The 19,381-nt window shown below is 38.0% G+C and overlaps 3 protein-coding genes across 3 annotated transcripts; all 3 read right to left on the reverse strand.

Moving 5' to 3' along the window:
* Positions 1-986: 986 nt before the first annotated feature.
* On the reverse strand, positions 987-6,758 carry LOC104883129 (hexokinase-1). The gene is made up of 9 exons (XM_010667582.4): positions 6,265-6,758; positions 4,155-4,299; positions 3,867-4,052; positions 2,928-3,002; positions 2,686-2,841; positions 2,483-2,581; positions 2,272-2,402; positions 2,087-2,168; positions 987-1,491 (listed from the first exon to the last, which is right to left on the reverse strand). The coding sequence occupies exons 1-9, from the start codon at positions 6,462-6,464 to the stop codon at positions 1,165-1,167; spliced, it is 1,401 nt and encodes a 466-aa protein (XP_010665884.2). The 5' UTR covers positions 6,465-6,758; the 3' UTR covers positions 987-1,164.
* Positions 6,759-7,635: 877 nt separating this feature from the next.
* On the reverse strand, positions 7,636-12,674 carry LOC104883130 (hexokinase-1). Its single transcript, XM_010667583.4, has 9 exons — positions 12,067-12,674; positions 11,385-11,535; positions 11,113-11,295; positions 10,029-10,103; positions 9,740-9,895; positions 9,512-9,610; positions 9,261-9,391; positions 8,336-8,417; positions 7,636-8,239 (listed from the first exon to the last, which is right to left on the reverse strand). The coding sequence occupies exons 1-9, from the start codon at positions 12,336-12,338 to the stop codon at positions 7,847-7,849; spliced, it is 1,542 nt and encodes a 513-aa protein (XP_010665885.1). The 5' UTR covers positions 12,339-12,674; the 3' UTR covers positions 7,636-7,846.
* Positions 12,675-14,327: 1,653 nt separating this feature from the next.
* Positions 14,328-18,457, reverse strand: LOC125493663 (uncharacterized). The gene is made up of 3 exons (XM_048637142.1): positions 17,014-18,457; positions 16,320-16,791; positions 14,328-16,215 (listed from the first exon to the last, which is right to left on the reverse strand). The coding sequence occupies exons 1-3, from the start codon at positions 18,455-18,457 to the stop codon at positions 14,328-14,330; spliced, it is 3,804 nt and encodes a 1,267-aa protein (XP_048493099.1).
* Between the last annotated feature and the right edge of the window lie 924 nt (positions 18,458-19,381).

The raw sequence follows: 19,381 nt of genomic DNA on the forward strand, positions 1-19,381 counted from the left end.
GGATCTCCTAGCCAAGGCATTGTTTTATCTTCTTCTTGTGATCTGCATTTGAGTGCCTGGTGTGACTCTGATTGGGCTAGTTACCCCTTGACTCGTTGTTCTGTTACTGGTTGGCTGGTCTTCCTTGGTTCCTCTCCTATCTCTTGGAAGACCCGCCAAACAACACACTATTTCCCGTTCGTCTGCAGAAGCTGAGTATCGTTCTATGGCCGATGTCACTGCTGAACTTAAGTGGCTTCGCGCTCTTCTTCGCAGTCTTGGAGTCTCTTCCTCTAGTGCATGTTCTCTTTTCTGTGACAGCAAATCTGCTCTTTATATTGCTCAAAATCCGGTGTTTCATGAACGGACTAAACACATCGAGGTTGACTGCCACTTTGTTCGCGACGCTATTCATGCCGGTCTCATCACTACCTCTCATGTTTCCACTACCGAGCAGCTCGCGGATATATTTACTAAAGCTCTTGGACCTCGACCATTTCGGCATTTGCTTGACAAATTGGGCATTAGTAATTCCCATGCTCCAACTTGAGGGGGGTGTTGGATTATACATGTGTATTGTTAATATAGTCTGGGCCTCTTGTTATGTATATGAGTTAGGAGTATTTTAGGCCCATGTGGGACTTGACTTTGTAATTATCTAGGGCTGTACATATTGAGCCAGGAGATACGAAATACAACACAATTCAAAACTCCAAAATACTTGCCGCCATAGCCTGCGATTACAGGGACTACAAAAATGTGGCATTATGGGTTTCTCGATTAACTATTTTCTTAACTCTTGATAAATTAGGTTTTAGTCTAAAGAGGAGACTATCCCAAATCCTATATTATTTTTCTTATAATTAAATGAGCTATCAAGTATCAACCACAAACATGCATCACAAGGTTAAATTTCTATGTCAATATATCTGTAAAGTTCTTTATTTATATTTGCACTCAAAAATTGAGCTTTCACTGCCACAAAAGTTCATAAATGGGCAAGTAGGCAAGGTAAGATACCTGCATGTATCATAATGCATTACTATCTAAGAATACTGATTATGAATTGAGGTGAATTGGTTAAGCTGTCCGAAAAAAGCTATTCATACATTTATCAGCAAAAACCATAGAAGCATACAACATTCACATAAACTCCACTAAATCGATAAATAAATGATAGTATCATCAAGTGTTAATCGAATGTGATGCAGCAACAACAGCAGCACCAATGCCAGACGCGTCTTTGAATTGTCTAAGAACTACCATCTTTGACACTTCTTCATCGAGCAATTCTTCTGTAAGCGTCTTCTGCAGGCAAGATTTGAACTCGGTGTATTTCGCAAATAATGAACCGTCAATAGCAACTACAGTCTCCCCTTTATTCGTCTTGTCTTTGCCTAACCTCTTCAGGATTGCCAGTATTGCAGCAGCAGCAAGTCGAGCACCTCGTGTAGCAACAATATCACATATCTTAACAATAAGCTGCTTCTTGTCCAAGGATACATCGGTTATCTAATTTTTAGAGAAATGACAATTGCAACGGAGTTAGATGAAGATTAAAGAAATAAAACAACTTTATCGGCAAACAAAACTTTGTAACATTCTAACTTGAAATTTTCGAAACAACCCAAATATACAAAGCAATTTCTGGTAATGAAACATACAAGGGAAAGAATAACATATATGAGTTCTGAAAGAGAATGATTGAAAAGGGAAAAATCCAGGGAGTTTGAGAGAACATTGGTCAAAGATGTGTCTTAATATGGAACCGAAAATTACTCGGGCTTTAATTATGTTTCACCTTAATTAAGTTATTAAGTTACAAACAAAATATAGTAAGTTCAGATATGTTCAAACTAGTTCAGACAAGGGCTACCAGAGTTCAATTTGCATCGAAAATAAATAATCACAAGTTTTTTAGGTGGAAAAAAATTAATCGTCGTTACCCTACTCATTTTTAGATAACATGGTTGAATCATGTCAAGCATAAAGACTGGAAAATGATTGACTAGCGAAAGGTCAACATTCTTATAAAGGAGTACTTAGGAAAGAATCCTGAAAAAGGTTGCAGCCATAAAATGCCTGGAAGATTGATAAGAAATCATACCTCTAAGACTTCATCTAGGCATTTCCCAACCACATTTAAGTCAGTGGATTTGTCACTATGCATCACAGAAACAATTTCCGTCCTGTATATACCATAGTGATCAAATTAGGCCTCAGAAATTTTGCAACAACATGACATATATCCTGACAATAATACTGATTAAAATTCTACACATATGGACATACCCCAATACATAATGCTGACAAAGTCTCGGAGGAACAATGTCACCAAAAAGCGCAGCATCTTCAGCTAACCGTTGCAAAATTCTTCGCACAATTTCTCCCAAATATCTACCAGATAGCATCTTCTCTAGAATCTGACAAAGAATAGTGGTCTGAAGGTTTCAGAATACAGAAAATTATCGATATGATCATCAATATATGCTTATCACATCACCTGCTTGTGGCGGTTTGGAGTATCATTGTCTAACGCACGATCATAGTCGGTTAAAGGAAGAAGTGAAGAATTGAAATTTCCCCACTCTGTGTTAATAACCTATATTTTGGCGCCAAATCATCAAATTATCCACATAAATTCAGGACAAAGAAAATTCAGTTTTGTTTTTGGCAGTCACAAAGAAATCAAGAAGAGACAGTTACCATTTGTCCTGATTTTGGTGGAATACCATATGGCTTCACAATGTTTTCAGACTGTTCCACATAAGCAGCATTCATTCCGGTACCCAAAATCACAGCTGCAACAACATTATTGTCGTAAAATCTACCTCCAGCCAAAGTGCCAACTGTATCATTGAGCTGGGTTCCATATGAAAATGTTAGCCATTACTGAGGTTCACAAAAGTGTTGATTAGTTAACTTGCACAATTGGTAGGTCAACTTACCAAAGCAGTCACATTAACATCAATAGCTCGTTTCTCCAAAGCCTTTGTTAACTCTTCCACCATGTCTTTGCCAATCTAGTCAGGTTAAGATGACGAAATGTCAGGTTTAAAAGTTCATGATCCCAGTAATATTTACTGAATGGATTTGCCATGGTCTATGTTGAGTATTCCGTTCAATAAATCCACAAGTCTGTGCATTCTACTTATTATGTAGTTAAAGATACAGGCAATCTTCTGAAACCTAATGCAATTATCAGGCAGATAGATGAAAGCAGGCGTGTGTGAGAAGGCCATGCATGCCCGCACTTTACATTCACTAAAGTCCCCAAGTCGGATCCCTAATATTCGGACATGGATACATACAACTCAATACTTTATTTGGGATTGGGACCCAAAAATTAGAAATCTATTTTTAAATAGTTGAGTCTGACACGAGTATTTGAGTTTGAATACCATAGCTTAACACAGTTCCTTTTTCAGCAAGTTCGGTTTATTTTATATATCCAAGGAACTTACAGTCTTGAAACAAAATATGAGATATGAACTCTTTCTTACAACACCATTCGAGTTAAAATATAAATCTCTGTTCATGTCATGAGTCAAGTCCAGAGATCTCAAAGTGTGAGTTCAGTCAAGATTGAAGACCAATGAACAAATTTACATACTTGTTAATAATGATGCATGGCCATAGACATTCACATGAGATGCCTGTAATATTTCACATTTATTCAAGTACCATGTCCCTCAATATATGACTTTGTATCAAATGGGCTGTTAAAGTAGATGATACAGCATGCTTACGCCTAGTTTAGAGGCTATATCACATGCAAAAGGCAACAATCTTAGCTATTATTTCCAATGTCAGACTGTTGAGATTTATCTTTCAGCCAAAATGCAAGATACAGAACATGGAAAAGACACTGAAAATAAGTCACTTACGGCATCTTGTGCATTATAGTCTTTTGTCCAATTAAGGAGAGTCCCAGAGTTGATCCTCGTCTGGTGCACTGGGAATGAGAAAGTAAAACCAAGCTCCCTCCTCTTACCAGGAACATCTTCAAAGTCATGGTTTTCTTCTGTTTCAAAAACATGAGAAACTCTCTCTGCTATATAGTCAAAAAGTTCCTGAAATCAGAACTCTGTGTCATACGTCTGAGAAAGCACATCTTACAGTATTAACATATTTTACAACTTCTTCAGCATAAATAGCAGGATGGCTTGACTTACATGTAACGTCCCGACCTTCATCTTAGGAGGCACCATATAAGATTCGGCTTTGAGGTCAATAGTCCTATTCCCTTGCAGTTTAACTTGCATAACACGGAGGTTTGTCCCACCTAAGTCCAATGCATAAAAGCATCCCTCTTCATCACTGAAAGGTGACAGCCACAACAAAATCACTCACATTTATCAATCCATAGAGTATACATTCTACAAATACTATTATACAAGGATTTTTCACTTATCTATAACTGTTCCATCGTTAGCAATTGACGTGAGAGAGTGACACATTTAAAGTATCCCGCCACCCTTTAAACCAATAGACAATCATATTTGAAGCTAAGACTAGTCGATAATCGTAATTAAGTAAGTTGCAATTACATCTTGTTGATGTTTTAGACGGTCTTGAAGTTGTTAAAATCAATAGTTTAGAAGCATATTACTAGGAAACTATAGTAAAACTGATAATTTTGTACTAATCTTGGTCCTCATTTGCTAGATATTTGTCCCTGGAGGCTAGGATAGGAAGTAATAACTTCTTTAATTGAACCTCTGCAAGGGAACAGGACAAAGACTCATCCAGCACTAATCTGGCATCAAGAGAATAAAATGTCACTGAAGATCTTGTAAGTTTGGAGAAAACAACTCCAAGTGTTGATGAACCAACTTAAGAGTATTATTATAATTGAGGCAAAGGCATTAGTTGTGATGGGGGTTGAGCTAAGATCTCTCACCAAGTTTGGGTAGTGTAGAGCCAAGAACTCTCACCTACCAAAATATGGTTGCATATCAATCATCTGAAAACTTATCAAATTTTAAGATCCTTTTTTTTGGTCCATTACATTTCTGTATGCTCCCCAAAATTCCACCAAAGCATTCATTTTCACTTAGAGCACGATACTATACAAATAATTACTGTTTGGGCCCATTTCTTGGAATGGCCCATCTATGACGAAGTTACTAAAATACCGCTACCTTTAGGGAACATAATCCTCCACCAGTTGGAGCTGACTAAATGCCCTCATTTATTACAGGTTTCATCCTCTATAAATAGGGGTTGTCTCATCAGACAAAGGTATTCAATTCTCACCTAACTAAACCAGAACATCTCTCTATATTTACTCACTTTCTCTCTCTACCTCAATCTCAACTGACTTGAGCGTCAGAGGGGCTTTCCTGGGAACACTCCCAGGCCAATTTTTCATTGTATTTTGCAGGATTATCGAAGACCTCTTCCTCACCTCCTCAGGCCATCTCAGAATTTCAAGACTCTCAACACTACACTTACCTTTCATAGTTTCTAGGCAGAAACAATTACCAAGACGCCCCTTTTTAGTAAATAGGCTTACGTTTATTTAACTTATAACCTTCCCAACTTATTAATATTTTTTTCTCAAAACTATCTTTTATTTTTTCCCTTAAAATAAGAGTGTATTTGTAACGGAATCATACATGATCCATTAACTAGAGTGAGGAATAGCTTAGTTGGTTAGAGTTTTCCTTCCGATTCCAAAAAATACTGGGATCATTTCTCATCACTGTCCTAGTGACTATCTAGCACAAAAAAACAAAATATAAAATCCATTAATTATCATGTCTATTTAACAATGTTATGAACTGTGATCTGTCTGCATATGTCTGCATATGCAAATTGCCATGAAATTATTATAGACCCACCGTCAATGGTCTCAAATGATACGCTTATAATATAAGAAGACTACTTAAAAATGTCTACTACTTTCTTTCTTAAAAAAAGCACCGAAATAATAGTGGAATAAATCCAAACTCCAAATCAAAGGCTGCTGTTGCATTGCATGTTGCATTCCACATGTACCCCTTTGACTTAAACTGCTCCATTTTGAAAAGTTGTATATTTTTCAAAGAATGGCTTAAATCATCTCATTAAGAGTACACAGATATAAATCTAATTGAAAACTTTGACTGGTTGAATTTCACCTGCTTCAAAATACTTGCAACCAAACTCCTTAACACGATAACAAAAAAAAAAAAAATTGAATTTATAATTAATTCTATCTGTTTATCTAATCTATCTTTGGAATGAAGAATAAATGACATAATTAGCAATAATAGAGAGAAAAGAAAATGAAAAAAGTACCCAGAAGGAAGGGAATCAACATAAGAAACAAGCATCTTAATGGAGCTTGAATGTTCATCTTCTAAACCTTTTCGCATCATCAATTCCATATCATCAGCCAATTGTTTCAGCAACTCAGCTGGGACCCAGAATTCTTCTTCTATCTTCTTCACCATTTCCATCAAATTTTCACCAACATTTACATTTACAATATCACCCATCTTTTTTCTTCTATGTTTTTATCTTCAATGTTTCTGAAATTTCTGAGTTTTATAGGTGAGGAGAATCTGATATCCTAGTATTTATAAGTAAGCCTTTTGTGGGTTTAATTTGTGGCAACTGGCATGGAGTTGACAAGTTTGCCTTTTCCAATGAAAATGATGTGCCCTTTTTTTCTTGTTTTTTGGGATTAGATAATACTACTAGTAGTATTAATTAATATAAATTCTAGATCTGTGGGTTTGTTTTGGTATGGGAACGAGCAAAAAGAAAGGGTGTGAATTGGCGGCTGCAAAACCAAATTGTATGAGAAAACTATTTGAGAGATTTAGCTACTTGTGGATTATGATTTATGACCGTTATGTCACTTGTGTGTATAAATCCTTATCCTCTATTTTCCCTATTTGGCTACTTGTATGCAATTATTTTGGTATCGTTTGGTTGCATTTGGGAAGGTGATCTTCTCTTGATTTTTCACTTCCCATGAAATTTCACTTCCTAGGAAGTAAACAAAATTGTTTGGTTGGCTCTGAGAAGATGGAATTCCCATGAGAAGTGGCACTTACCTAGGGGGAACTAGGTAAGCAACGTCCCCCATTGTGTGGGAAGTAGAACTTCCTAGGAAGTGCAAATTCCCATGATTTTGCCAACCAAACACCTTCATATACTTCTACTTCCTAGGAATTTGCACTTCCCATGATTTGTTTTGTCAACCAAACAAGGCCTTTGTTTCTTTTTTCTTGTGCATTGTATGTGATGTGGGGAACCTAATGAAAATATTTTCCGTCAAATCAAACAAAGCTTATTAGACTTATAAATGTTAAATTTAAAAGAAAAATATTTTCCGTCAAATCAAACAAAGCTACTGACGTCATTATTAAAAAGAACTAATAAGGTCAAGAAATTTGGCAAAGACCCCAAAGCAAAGTTGTGTGTTTCAAAATTATGCAAAACCTTTGCACTTCAAGGCCTTTTAAATGTTAATGTATCACTTCATTCCCTAAAGAATTACCCATTTACCTTTTTATATAATTTAAAGATGTAATATGTTAAAAATACTCATTAAGACAGATTAACTAGATGACTAGATTCCACATGTATATATATTGATAATAATATATGGTCAAACTTGGAAGTAGCAATCCTATGGGATAGAAGAAACTCACGAAAGAGTGTTTAAACCAAGGTATGATATAATATAAAATGTTTGAAGTTACACCATATTGAATTTCCCATTCTATTGATTTTGAAGAGAAAAAATTCTGCATTAACTTTCACCCTATGTGTTTCCATTAAGGTGCTTAATACATTCTGGGAGGACAAAAAATTGTGAGAGCAAAAATACCAACAAGATTACATGATTAAGAAGTGTTGCACTATCCTGTTAATCATCTGATAGCATAGCTGGAACAACTACAATATCTTCTTGAGTTTCGTTGTCCTCAAGGTAGCGGGAGTGAGAAGCAGCAAGAAGAGCAGCTCCAATTCCCGAACCATCATTAGCATGCTCAATGGAGATTCTTTCCCAGACTTTATCCCCGAGAAGCTCTTTCAATGTGTGCTCTAGGCATTTTCGGAATTCTTCATAATGCTCGTATAATCCACCATCCATGGCTATAACACTTTTTCGCTTCTCATCGTTGCTTGACAATGTGTCTCTTCCCACTATCTTCAAAATCCCCGAAATTCCCGCTGCAGCAAGACGAGCCCCACGTGTTGCCACAATTTTGCAGAGGTCGTAAATGACTTTCCTTTTCTTGAGGGAAAGCATTGGTATCTGAAGGTTAAAGATTACAACCATCAATAAGAGAAAAAAGAAAGGAAAAACATGTTACTTTAAAAGAGGGATTAAATGGAAAAAAAAAACTTATACCTCTAATATATCCTTCATTGTAGAGCCTACAATCTCAAGATCGGGTGATGAATCATGATGCATAGCTGACATGTCAGGTGTCCTGCAATAACATGTTTCAGTCAGTTCTCCAACCTTCTGAAATCGTGTACTTTAACTTTTCACCTTGCTAAAATAAGTTTCAAGTCCAATCAGGTACAAAACATAAAGTCATAAAGTAATATCAGGACTCATTAGGTCCCCAATCATGTATAAACATCAAGAGCAATTAGATCTGATCAAGTTCAATGAGGTGTAATAAGTTTAGTTAGGATAAGTTCAGGTGAAGATAAGTAGAAAACACACCCTAAAAAGGCCTCCAGAACTTCTGGCATCATAAACACTGTGCTGCCATTTTACACTAAAAGAGTATAATCTTTCTGAGGATGATCCTAATGGCCCGTTTGGTAGTTGTTAATAAATTGCAGTAACAGGAATGGATTTTAAGTGTAGGTTATAAGAGAAGCACCATTAAAATCTCTATGGGGAGGCAATTTCAACCCCCAAGGATGTGTTTTTTCTCTATGAGGAAATTATCTCACCCCTAAACTTGTGTTTTTTTCTCCAAGGGGAAGCAGTTTTTCTCTATTGGATGGGAATGAAAATTCAAGAAGAAAATACACTTTAGGATAAATTAGCATTACTATGGGAATGAACATTCATTCCCATTACCACCATTTATAACCAATACCAAACGAGCCATAAGAAGTGAACAAAACCACCACCCCTTTATAACCATGCTTGGTTACTAGTGTACAACAGCTCCACAAACTACATTTGGAATTTGTTTCGCACAACAGAAATTAGAGTATAACTTTTTCTTGGGTGAGAAGGATGAGAGATTATGCACACAATTTCAAGTGATCGAGCCCGCTATATTTGGTGTCATTGCTATAGTGAATCATACCTCAAGATGAATGGAATATGCAGTTTTGGGGGAATGGTATCACCAAAGAAGGAAGCTTCTTCAGCCATTCGGCACAGAACTCTACGTACAATTTCACCCAAATACATTCCAGAAATCATCTTTTCATAAATCTACCAAAATCAATTCAAAGATAAAAAAATGATTAGCAAATTATTTTATTGATTGCATAAGCTTCAGGGACTACCTAATTTTCAGAGCATTACACATTCTATCGAAAATGTAGTAATCACCTGCTCACCACTGTTAGGACTGTGATAATCCAAAGCATAGTCGTATTCAGTCAATGGAAGATTTGATGTCTGGAAGTTGCCCCATTCCATGTTGATAACCTGCAGCATAGCAATGCTAATTAGGTACCACAGTATGACAGTGCCTGTACATTGTTAAAAAGTCTTTGATACCAAGCCTAAAGATAAAGAGCTTCAAGTATCAGTATTAGCTAACACCAGTTTATGTACCATCTCTCCTGATTTCGGTAATGGACCACGCCATTTAGGTATGGCCTCTGCACGTTCGACATATGCGGCATTTGTTCCTGTGCCCAATATCACAGCAGCAATGACATCTTTGTTTGAGAATTGACCTCCAGCTAATGTACCAACTGTATCATTTACCTAGTTTGTAGAATGTGCATCAGCGTATCTAGAATGCAGAAGTGATAATCAGAAAAGGCTTCTGAATTGGTTTCTGGAAAACAGATACAATAATTTTATTGAGAATTGCTGCTACGTGCAGGTTCAAACTTACCAAAGCTGTGACATGCATATCAACACCTTGCTTCTTCAATGCTTTTGCCAACTCTTCCACTACATCCTTACCAACCTATGATAGAGATACACAGAAATTAGCAAGCAGATATATCCAGGTCAACATCCAAGAAGTTCAAATGAATCTACAATTTGTCAATCACATTTAATCATGGATAATATTTTCTATGGCAGATTAGGTATCATCAAGAGAACTACATGTCAAACAGTCAAAGCAATAAAGAAAAATTTTGGGCCGCCTGCCAAGGTTGCACATTGCTGCAACAGAAACACGTCTTAGCTTAGCAGCAATACAACATCAAAATTGCCTCTAAAGAGGGTCCTGTCCAGACAAGATAGGTGCCTACCATTACCAATAAATACCAAGTGCCACATTTCTCTTCCTGAATTTCCTGCAAAACATTGCTCCCATTCCCCTCTCCAACGAAAAGAACAAAAAAAGTATTGATCTCCACCTCTCTAAAGAATGTCCTATATAACGTCCTTGGAGAGTGAATATATTGAGAACTAAGTGAGCCACACTTCTCTTCTCTATCTAACTTTCACTCCAACTCTATCACAGAAAGTCAGCAACCATGTATCATTGAAGGAGCTAGGTTAACGGTCAAGTAGCCATCTTGCCATTGGAATCAAGAGTTGGCCTCTATGAGGTTGCTTTGACCACTAATCGTGCATGAGAATTGAGAACTTGGCAGATAAAATTAGGACCACCACTACAAGTCATGCTTCTAACATATCTACAACTATTGATCCTATCATGGCCTCAAGAATATGGTCCATAATAGTAGATCAATATCACCATAAACTAGCCCATATAAAATCTCTTAAGACAAATTACATTTGCTTGCCGACAATGATCTGAAGTTCACGCAACCTGGACACACACTAGCAAGTCTTCATGAGCAACAAGGCCCGACAACCATGCATCATATAGCCATAGCAACACCAATGACTTCAGCAAGACTTCCCTCAATGCAGTTTTAGTGTGACAGTGAGACTAGCACCAATCTATACTGTAATTAGAAACAAAAACACAGCTGGTACAAGGGTGTGTTTGAATTTACCGTATCATCTATCGAGAAGCCTTTTGCCCAAGTGATCAAAGTTCCGGAGTCAATGGATGTTTGCATTACAGGGAATGAAAAGGTAAAACCAAGTTCCCTTTCTCTACCAGAAGGAAGTTGAAACTCTGGACCTTCTTGAGCGATAAACTTTGCAACCTCACTAGCAATATAACCAAAAAGATCCTGCCATCCATAGTTATCAGTTAGCATATATCAGTCTAACAAATAAGCAGCATCAAAGTGTGCAATACAACAAATTCAAAAGCACGCACATCTGACGTTCCAATCATCAATTCCACGGGGATTGGAACTTCAGCAAATTCCTGATGCTTGATACCACCATCTTTGCCACCCAACTGAACTCGAAGAACACGGAAGTTCGTACCACCAAGGTCCAGTGCATAAAACAAACCATCCTCATCTCTGATTACAAGGGAAAAGAAAACATGGACTAAGAACAACAAGCTCTTAAAAAAAAAAAAAGTAAATAACTTCCATCCAATTGCCAAGGTCTAAGACACAAGAATGGAACCAAATTCTAACACACTATTATAAACACCTAAACCACTGCAATTTGAAAAGAAAAAAAAAAACCTGTACAATTCATGTGACTCATCGAACCTTCATTTTCAATTTGTTTGCAAGTCTCTTGAACATTCAAAAACACAATTTTAAACTGATATCAAATATACATAAACTGATAACAACTATGCATAAACCCATAAAAAAACCACTTTAAAGTTAATAACAACTATGCATAAACCCATAAAAAACACTTTAAAGTTGATAACTATGCATAAAATTTGCAGCAAACACTCTATCAGATCAAAATACTTTTACCATACAAAGAACATATCAAAATTAAGCAAAAATTACATGAAAGTAATAGCATCATAATAGACAACTAATTTCCCTTTCCCAACAAAATAAAAGAAAAAGAAAAAAGAAAAATACCCAGTTGGGAGATTGTCAACATAGCTGATAAGCATCTTAATACTGCTGCCATCATCAGAAGCAAGACCAGCATGCATTTCCATAACCATGGCATCAGCCACCTGCTTCAATTTCTCAATTGGGGTCCCACATTTCTCCTCAAAATCCCTCAATATCTCCATCGTACGCCTCCAATTTGCCCCATTTTTCATCCGACGGCTGACAATTAACCCCCCTACTGCACAAACTACCGCAGCTCCCAACACTGTAGCAACAATTACCACCTTACCCATCTTCTGAAATATCAAAATGAGTAATTTTTAATCTCAGAAAAGTCGGAAATAAAAAGATCCAGAATTTAGGATTTCAAGAGAAATCAATCACCCATCAAACCTAGAATCTTAATTTTTTGAGAAGAGTGAAGATATAGTAGTATAATATTCCTATGAGATAGGAGTATGTAGAGTAATAATAATGTTATAGAATGGTGGTGGAGGAATTTTAAAGAAAGTGATTGGAGAGGTGGGGAGATTTGGAACTTTGCTTGTTTTTGGGTTTTGCTCTTCAAACTTGAAAGGTGTTTTTCCTCCTGTAAAGTTGGGTAAACGTTTTTCCATAGCAAGTGACACCAACACAATTGGGGAGCAATGATATTCCCATATCAGGTATGTGCCAATATCATGGTATTTATGTAATTTTTATGATAACAGTAGTATTAAAAAATTATAAAAAAAAAAATTCATTTTTTTTTGGGGAGCTTGTTAGTTGAAATCTTAAATCATATCTGGGCTACATCAAATCATATCAGTTCGCTATTAAATCATATCTGAGCAAGTAACTGATATGAAAAAAAGTTGTCCCATACCGGATATGGGACTATACTTTCTCCACAATTGGGTGAGGAATTAACAAGGAAAATTCCAACTTTAGTCCTCTAGAGCTGTTTACGGACGTGACGGTCCGTTAAGCCTACCAAACCGCCCCGTTAAATTTCCGGGCTTGGACAATAAATTTTGATAAAAAAAAAGTTAAATGGACGGACAAAGTCCGGCCTGCTAATATTAATAGGTGGATATGGAAAACCTCAAACATGTCGCCGGCTAGCTCGCTTGACCCGTTTATCACAATATCTTTTTTTTTATGAAATTTAATTTTTTAATCTTACGAATTTAGGTTGCATTCTCTTCACCTTAATACATTAAGTTTCAGGCACAATCAATTCAGTTCAGATAAGTTTCAATTAGGTTCAATCAGCGCAATAAGTTCTGATCAGGTGCAATAAGTTCCAATCAAGTCCAATCAGGTCTGATCAGGTCCAATAAGTTACAATAAGGTTCAAATAGGCAATGATCAATATTTGAATTAAATGTTAATTAAAGTACCACTATGATTATTATATAGTATTATATTTGTAATATTGTCTATTATTTTAGTATTCATATTACGATTAACTGATATGTTATTATTAAAAAATTTAATTTAAGTACCGCTATGATTATATAGTATTATATTTGCATTATTATCTATTATTTTACTACTCATATTACTATTGGTTGATTATGTTATTATTAAAAAAATATTATAATCATGGTCGTATAGGGTTAACAATAATAATCTTCATAATTATAGTTTATTCTTTTGGAATATATAGTTTATTATAATCATAATCATTAGTGTTGATGTATCTTTTGAAATATATAGTTTATTTGCACTAATATAGCTTTGATAACACATGATTATCTTTATTCTTACCTTTACAACTTAATTTGTCGTCCTCTAACATTTTCTTTTACGAATTTTTTTAATTTTCTCTTATCTTACATTGTGATTATCAACTCTTTTTTTTCTATTTTAACCAAAATTATGTTTTAATCTATATATATATTAAAGAAAATTAGCTAGACTTATTTTTTAAAAAATAAAGGTATTAATAGGCCCATTAAGCTCGCAGGCAAGCTCGCGCGCTTATTAGGGCGGGTCATGGACAAGTATTTAAGCCCATATAAAAGGACTTGAACTAGGCATATTAGGTCCGTTGGACAAAAATTTAAGGTTAGGCCCAATCCACAACTCGCCCAAACCCACAAATGATCACCTCTCTCTTAACTTTGTAATTTCAACTTTGACTTTCTAATTTCGACTTTAGAAAAAATTTAAGTTGAAACTTGAGCCTTGTTTTTTTTTTTGTTGCAAAATGAGAGCAAAGCTCAGGAAATGGAAACAAACAAGCCGAAAAACAAAGCAAACAAAACTAAACTACAAAACTAACACAATAAAACAACCTAGGGAGGAATGAAGCGTGGATAAGCCACACCAACAATATCCTCAAAAAGAATGCGACCTAGCATAAGCGGGGGGACTTGAATCAACTCGATTTTGTTGTTCTGAACTACACCTTGATTGGCTAACCAATCAGCCACTCTATTCCCTTCACGATAGCAATGTTTAACTTCCACTTCCCAGGTTGGGTCATCTAGTAGCTTCCGGCAATGGTTGATAATATGAGTACATGCACCCCCATAATTTTCCCGGTTGGTTAGAGCGGCTACAGCAGCTTGATTGTCCATTTGAACTAGGAGCTTTGAGATGTTCATTCTTTTTGCAAGATCCAACCCGAATTCAATAGCTTTTACCTCTGCCATAAAGGCATTACATGACCCAAAATTGAGAGAGTACGCGTACTGGAGGACCCCCAAACTGTTGCGGATGACTCCACCCCCACCTGCTGGTCCAGGAGCTCCCTTGGCTGCCCCATCCGAATTTAACGCCATCCAGCCTTCAGGTGGAGCCTTCCACCTAATAAATGACTCAACCCTAGTGTTATCTGCCTCGGTTGAGTCCAATACGCTGTCACCTAGCGTTCTCCAAGCTTCCTCAAACCTCGACATGAGGAAAGCGTGAACATCAATTGGAATGGATTGAGTAGTCCCAAACGCAACACAATTCCGCCACCTCCATAGCCACCAAATCACAATCGCAAAAAATATAGGCCATGTTTCCGGAGAAAGATCATTTCGAGCTTGAATCTTAATGTTGCAAATGAGCCATTGACGAAGGGTTCCTGTGCCAAAGGAAGCTGCACGAGCTGGGCCACCAATTTGACGCCATACTTCTTTAGCCGCTTTACAATCACGAAGGACATGAAGCATTGATTCATCTTCATCCTCACATAAAGCACAACGTGGGTTGTCTGTCAAATTGCGTTTATGGCGATTTACATTAGTCATGAGTCTATCATGCATGGAGAGCCACAAAAAGACCCGTATGCGTTGTTGAACCCGAAGTTTCCATATTAATTCCCAACATCCATCACTTGGTTCTATATCATCACGTCGGATAATATTTAGAGCTGACTTAATAGTAAACCTGCCCTTGTTATTTCCACTCCAGTAGAGAAGGTCCCCTGTTGAATGGTCATTCTTCAGCTCAAAGGCATCAATTTCTCTTATTACGTTTGTCGGGAGAAGGTTAGCAAACTCATCCCATTTCCATCCAGTATTGGGGTCCCAAAGTTCCGCCACAGTTGCACCTTCTATTTCGGCTGGTATGTCATTCAGGGCCAAGTCCCTCAAAGGATTTTGCGTGGCCCAACGGTGCTCCCAAAAAAGAGTAGAACAACCATTATTCACTGCCACTCGAGCCCCCGTACTCAAGGTATTCACATTATCCGTGATTCCCCTCCAAACATTAGACATATTCGATTTACGTTCAAACATATCCAAGTCACAGCGACCCTTACAATATTTGCTCCTTAAAACACGGGACCATAATGCATTAGGTTCGGTTAGAACCCTCCACCCCAGCTTTGTGAGAAACGCTACATTTGTTTGCCTCGCTGATCTAATAGCTAGCCCACCTTGATCTCGGGGTTTTTGAAGACACTCCCAAGAGAGCAGATGAATTTTGCGTGTTTCTTCATCGCCGCCCCATACAAATCTACGTGTTTTCTTGTCAATTTCATCACAAATTGTTCTAGGAAGTTTAGCTGTTTGCATAGCATAAGAGGCTAGAGAGGTAAGAGTGGATTTCGCCAGGGTAATACGACCCGCCAGAGAAAGGTATTTAGTCTTCCATCCGGCAAGTCTGCGATCCACTTTCTCACACAAGTAACCAAAGTATTTTTGGTTATCCGACTGGTTAATGTGGGCATCCCAAGATAAAGCCCCAGATCTTCAGTAGCTTCAATACCAAGTGTCTCACTAATAGCCATTGAAGTTTCGAGGTTAACGTTTCTCGAAAAATAAACCCTTGATTTCCTAAAACTGATTTTTGACCCTGAAGCCTCACAAAATCGCTGCAAGCATTCTTTGATTACTACAGCCTGATCCACCGTAGCCTCTCCAAATAAGATTATGTCATCTGCGAAAAATAAGTTCGACAATTGGGGGCCATTTCGACTTGCACAGATAGGTTTCCACCGTTGGGCGATAATAACTTCCTCTATGACTTGATTCAATCGTTCCATGCATAGCACAAATAGGTAGGGAGAGAGTGGGTCGCCTTGTCTCACCCCTCTACTAGGATGAAAAGCTTCAGTTGGCTCGCCATTCCACAGTACTTTCATTAAAGAGGTAGTAAGGCATTCCATAATAACAGAAATTAAAAGCTGAGGGAACCGGATTTCAGCAAGGGTCTCGCGAATAAACTCCCATTTCAGCCTATCGTAGGATTTTTCAAAATCAATTTTTATGGCCATAAAACCTGTTTTTCCTGTCTTGTTGCGCATGGTATGAATAACTTCTTGGACTATAACAATGTTGTCAGTAATTTATCGGCCAGGGACGAAGCTTGTTTGAGTACAAGAGGTTAAATGAGGCATCATAGGTTTGATGCGATTCACAATACATTTAGTTATCACCTTGTAAATCACATTACATAAACCTATAGGCCGGAATTGGGAGGCTAGTTCCGGATTGTCAACTTTCGGTATTAAGACCAAAAAGGTATCATTCAGATGGGGAGGCATACCTTTTCCCGCGAGGACGTCAAAAACAAGTTGGTAAACATTATCTGCAACAAGGTTCCAGTGTTTCTGGAAAAAAAGGGCTTGGTATCCGTCAGGTCCGGGAGCTTTAAGGGCCGGCATATTTTTGACAACCGTCTCGATTTCGCACTTTGTGTAAGGGCGAGAGAGGTTGCGCCAATCCTCCAAAGAGAATTCTGGAAAGATATCAACTGGTAGGTCAGTATTTAATGGACCCGAATCATCAGTGAAAAGTTCTTTAAAATAAGCAACCACATTATTTTTGATTGCTTCCTTATCATGTAGCCAAGATCCGTCCCTCGAATCCTTAATAGCAGAGATACGATTACGCCACCTCCTTGCTATTGTACTAAGGTGGAAGAAAGTCGTGTTTCTATCTCCATCTCGAATCCAATCCACCCGTGATTTTTGATACCAAAGTAATTCTTCTTGGGCCAGAACCTCATCCAGATCTTTCCGTAATTTCGCTTCAAGTTTGATGTGATCTCGGGATCTAGTCACCGCTAAACAGCGTTGCACACCCAATATTCTAGCCATGAGCATGCGTTTTTGCTTAAAAATATTATGGAACTGAGTGCTATTCCAATCCTGAAGCTTCCCCGCCATTACCTCTAGATGAGTAACAAGAGGTGCAGTTTTATCCCAATTATGTTCCACAAAGTCACTGAACTTCTCGTGAGATAGCCAAGCCGCCTGAAACCGGAAGGGGCGGTTAATATTTGAGATTGGTACAAACCCATTTGGAGAAATCAACAACGGACAGTGGTCAGATTGAATTACTGGTAGATTTTTGAGCGCAGCATTAGCGAATTTTAGGCTCCAATCTCCATTGCATAAGGCTCGGTCAAGGCGCGCGCTTGTTCTAGTCTCAAGCGAATTCCCACGGGCCCAAGTGTGACTAGGCCCCGAGAATTCAACTTCTAACAAGCCCATCTCCTCTACCCATTCGTTAAACCTGGCAGTCCTACGTGAGGTTTCTGCGCAGCTTGAGCTTCTTTCCCAAGTGAATCTCGTGTCATTAAAGTCACCCGCAAGGAGCCAGGGTTTATTATGAGTAGTAGCAAAATCCCTAAGATGCTGCCATAGCTCCGTTCGCTTTGTAGGATCAGGACTCGCGTATACTGCAGTAAAATACCAGGGTTCTCCCCCAACTCGTTTAATATCCATTAATATAAATTGCTCATGTTTTAAGATAGGTTCCACCGTAACTAATTCGGGTTGCCAGAAAATCCAAATCCCCCCACTGAAACCCTGAGCATCAACACGCGTATGACCAGAGTAATGAAGTAAGTTGGCAATTTTTTCCGCATGATGGCCCCCCATGTGCGTCTCAACCAAGGCAATAACGTTTGGTTTATGAACTTTGACAAGTTCTTTCAGAGCAACCAAGAAGGCTCTACTTCCCGCTCCTTGGACATTCCAGACCATTCAGGAAATCGGGAGAGAATTAGAGGCTAAATTAGGAATACGATCTTCCATTAAAAACGGTATAGAGGGAAAAGTGCTCAAATAAGCGTCTTTCAATAACTGATAAAGTCTGCTTATTCTATTCGGGATAGATAGAGTATATCAATTCCGGGGTCTGGAACGCTCCACCCATGTCCCATCCTGACCTCCAGAATATGGGTCAGGGGGTCTGCTATGCCCAGGTAAGGCATCTCCATGGGCTGACCCACGCATAGAATCTTCTCCAGAGGCATTTTCAATATGATCACATCTGAAGGTGGGGGAAACATGGGTGGGATCCGTTGTGGGGGAGACATTGTTAACTGCTGTGGGGGTTGCATCTTGGATTTGCTTCTGTGGTGCTGCTAAAGGATTTGTATAGAGTGTAACTTGGTTTTCTTTTCCCGGCTTCGTATTCATGGGAACCACAGCTCGGGTAGCTTTAGAAGGGTTCAAATTTGTTGAATTTTGGAGTGCCGGAATTTTCAGAATTTGAGATTTGATTTTCTGTTTATTTTTAGATTGGGAAGATATCTTTTTGAATTTATCTGTTTTTCCTAACATAAAAAGATTCGGTCCTTTGTTACATTGGGCTAGATCTTGAGAGCCCGCAGCCAAATCTACGGTTTCGAAAAGGGTTGGACTGCTGGGCTGGGCTTCGAAGTTAGGTTTCGGGGCCACTTCTTTTGAGGAGATATCTTCCAAGTGAGTTTCATTAGAATCTGGGGCTTCTTCATTGACTTCCACAATATTCTCCACATTAAGAGCGTTAAATCTTGATCCTTCCCCTAAATTTCGCTCTGGTTGCCAATTTGAATTTTGAGGGTTGACGAGATTGGCGGGAAGGTTACCTCCAGCTGTATCTTTGTGCATCCCTATTGCATCTTTTGAACGGGCAACTTGAGC

Source organism: Beta vulgaris, chromosome 9, assembly GCF_026745355.1.
Source record: "Beta vulgaris subsp. vulgaris cultivar EL10 chromosome 9, EL10.2, whole genome shotgun sequence".
NCBI lineage: Eukaryota > Viridiplantae > Streptophyta > Magnoliopsida > Caryophyllales > Amaranthaceae > Beta > Beta vulgaris.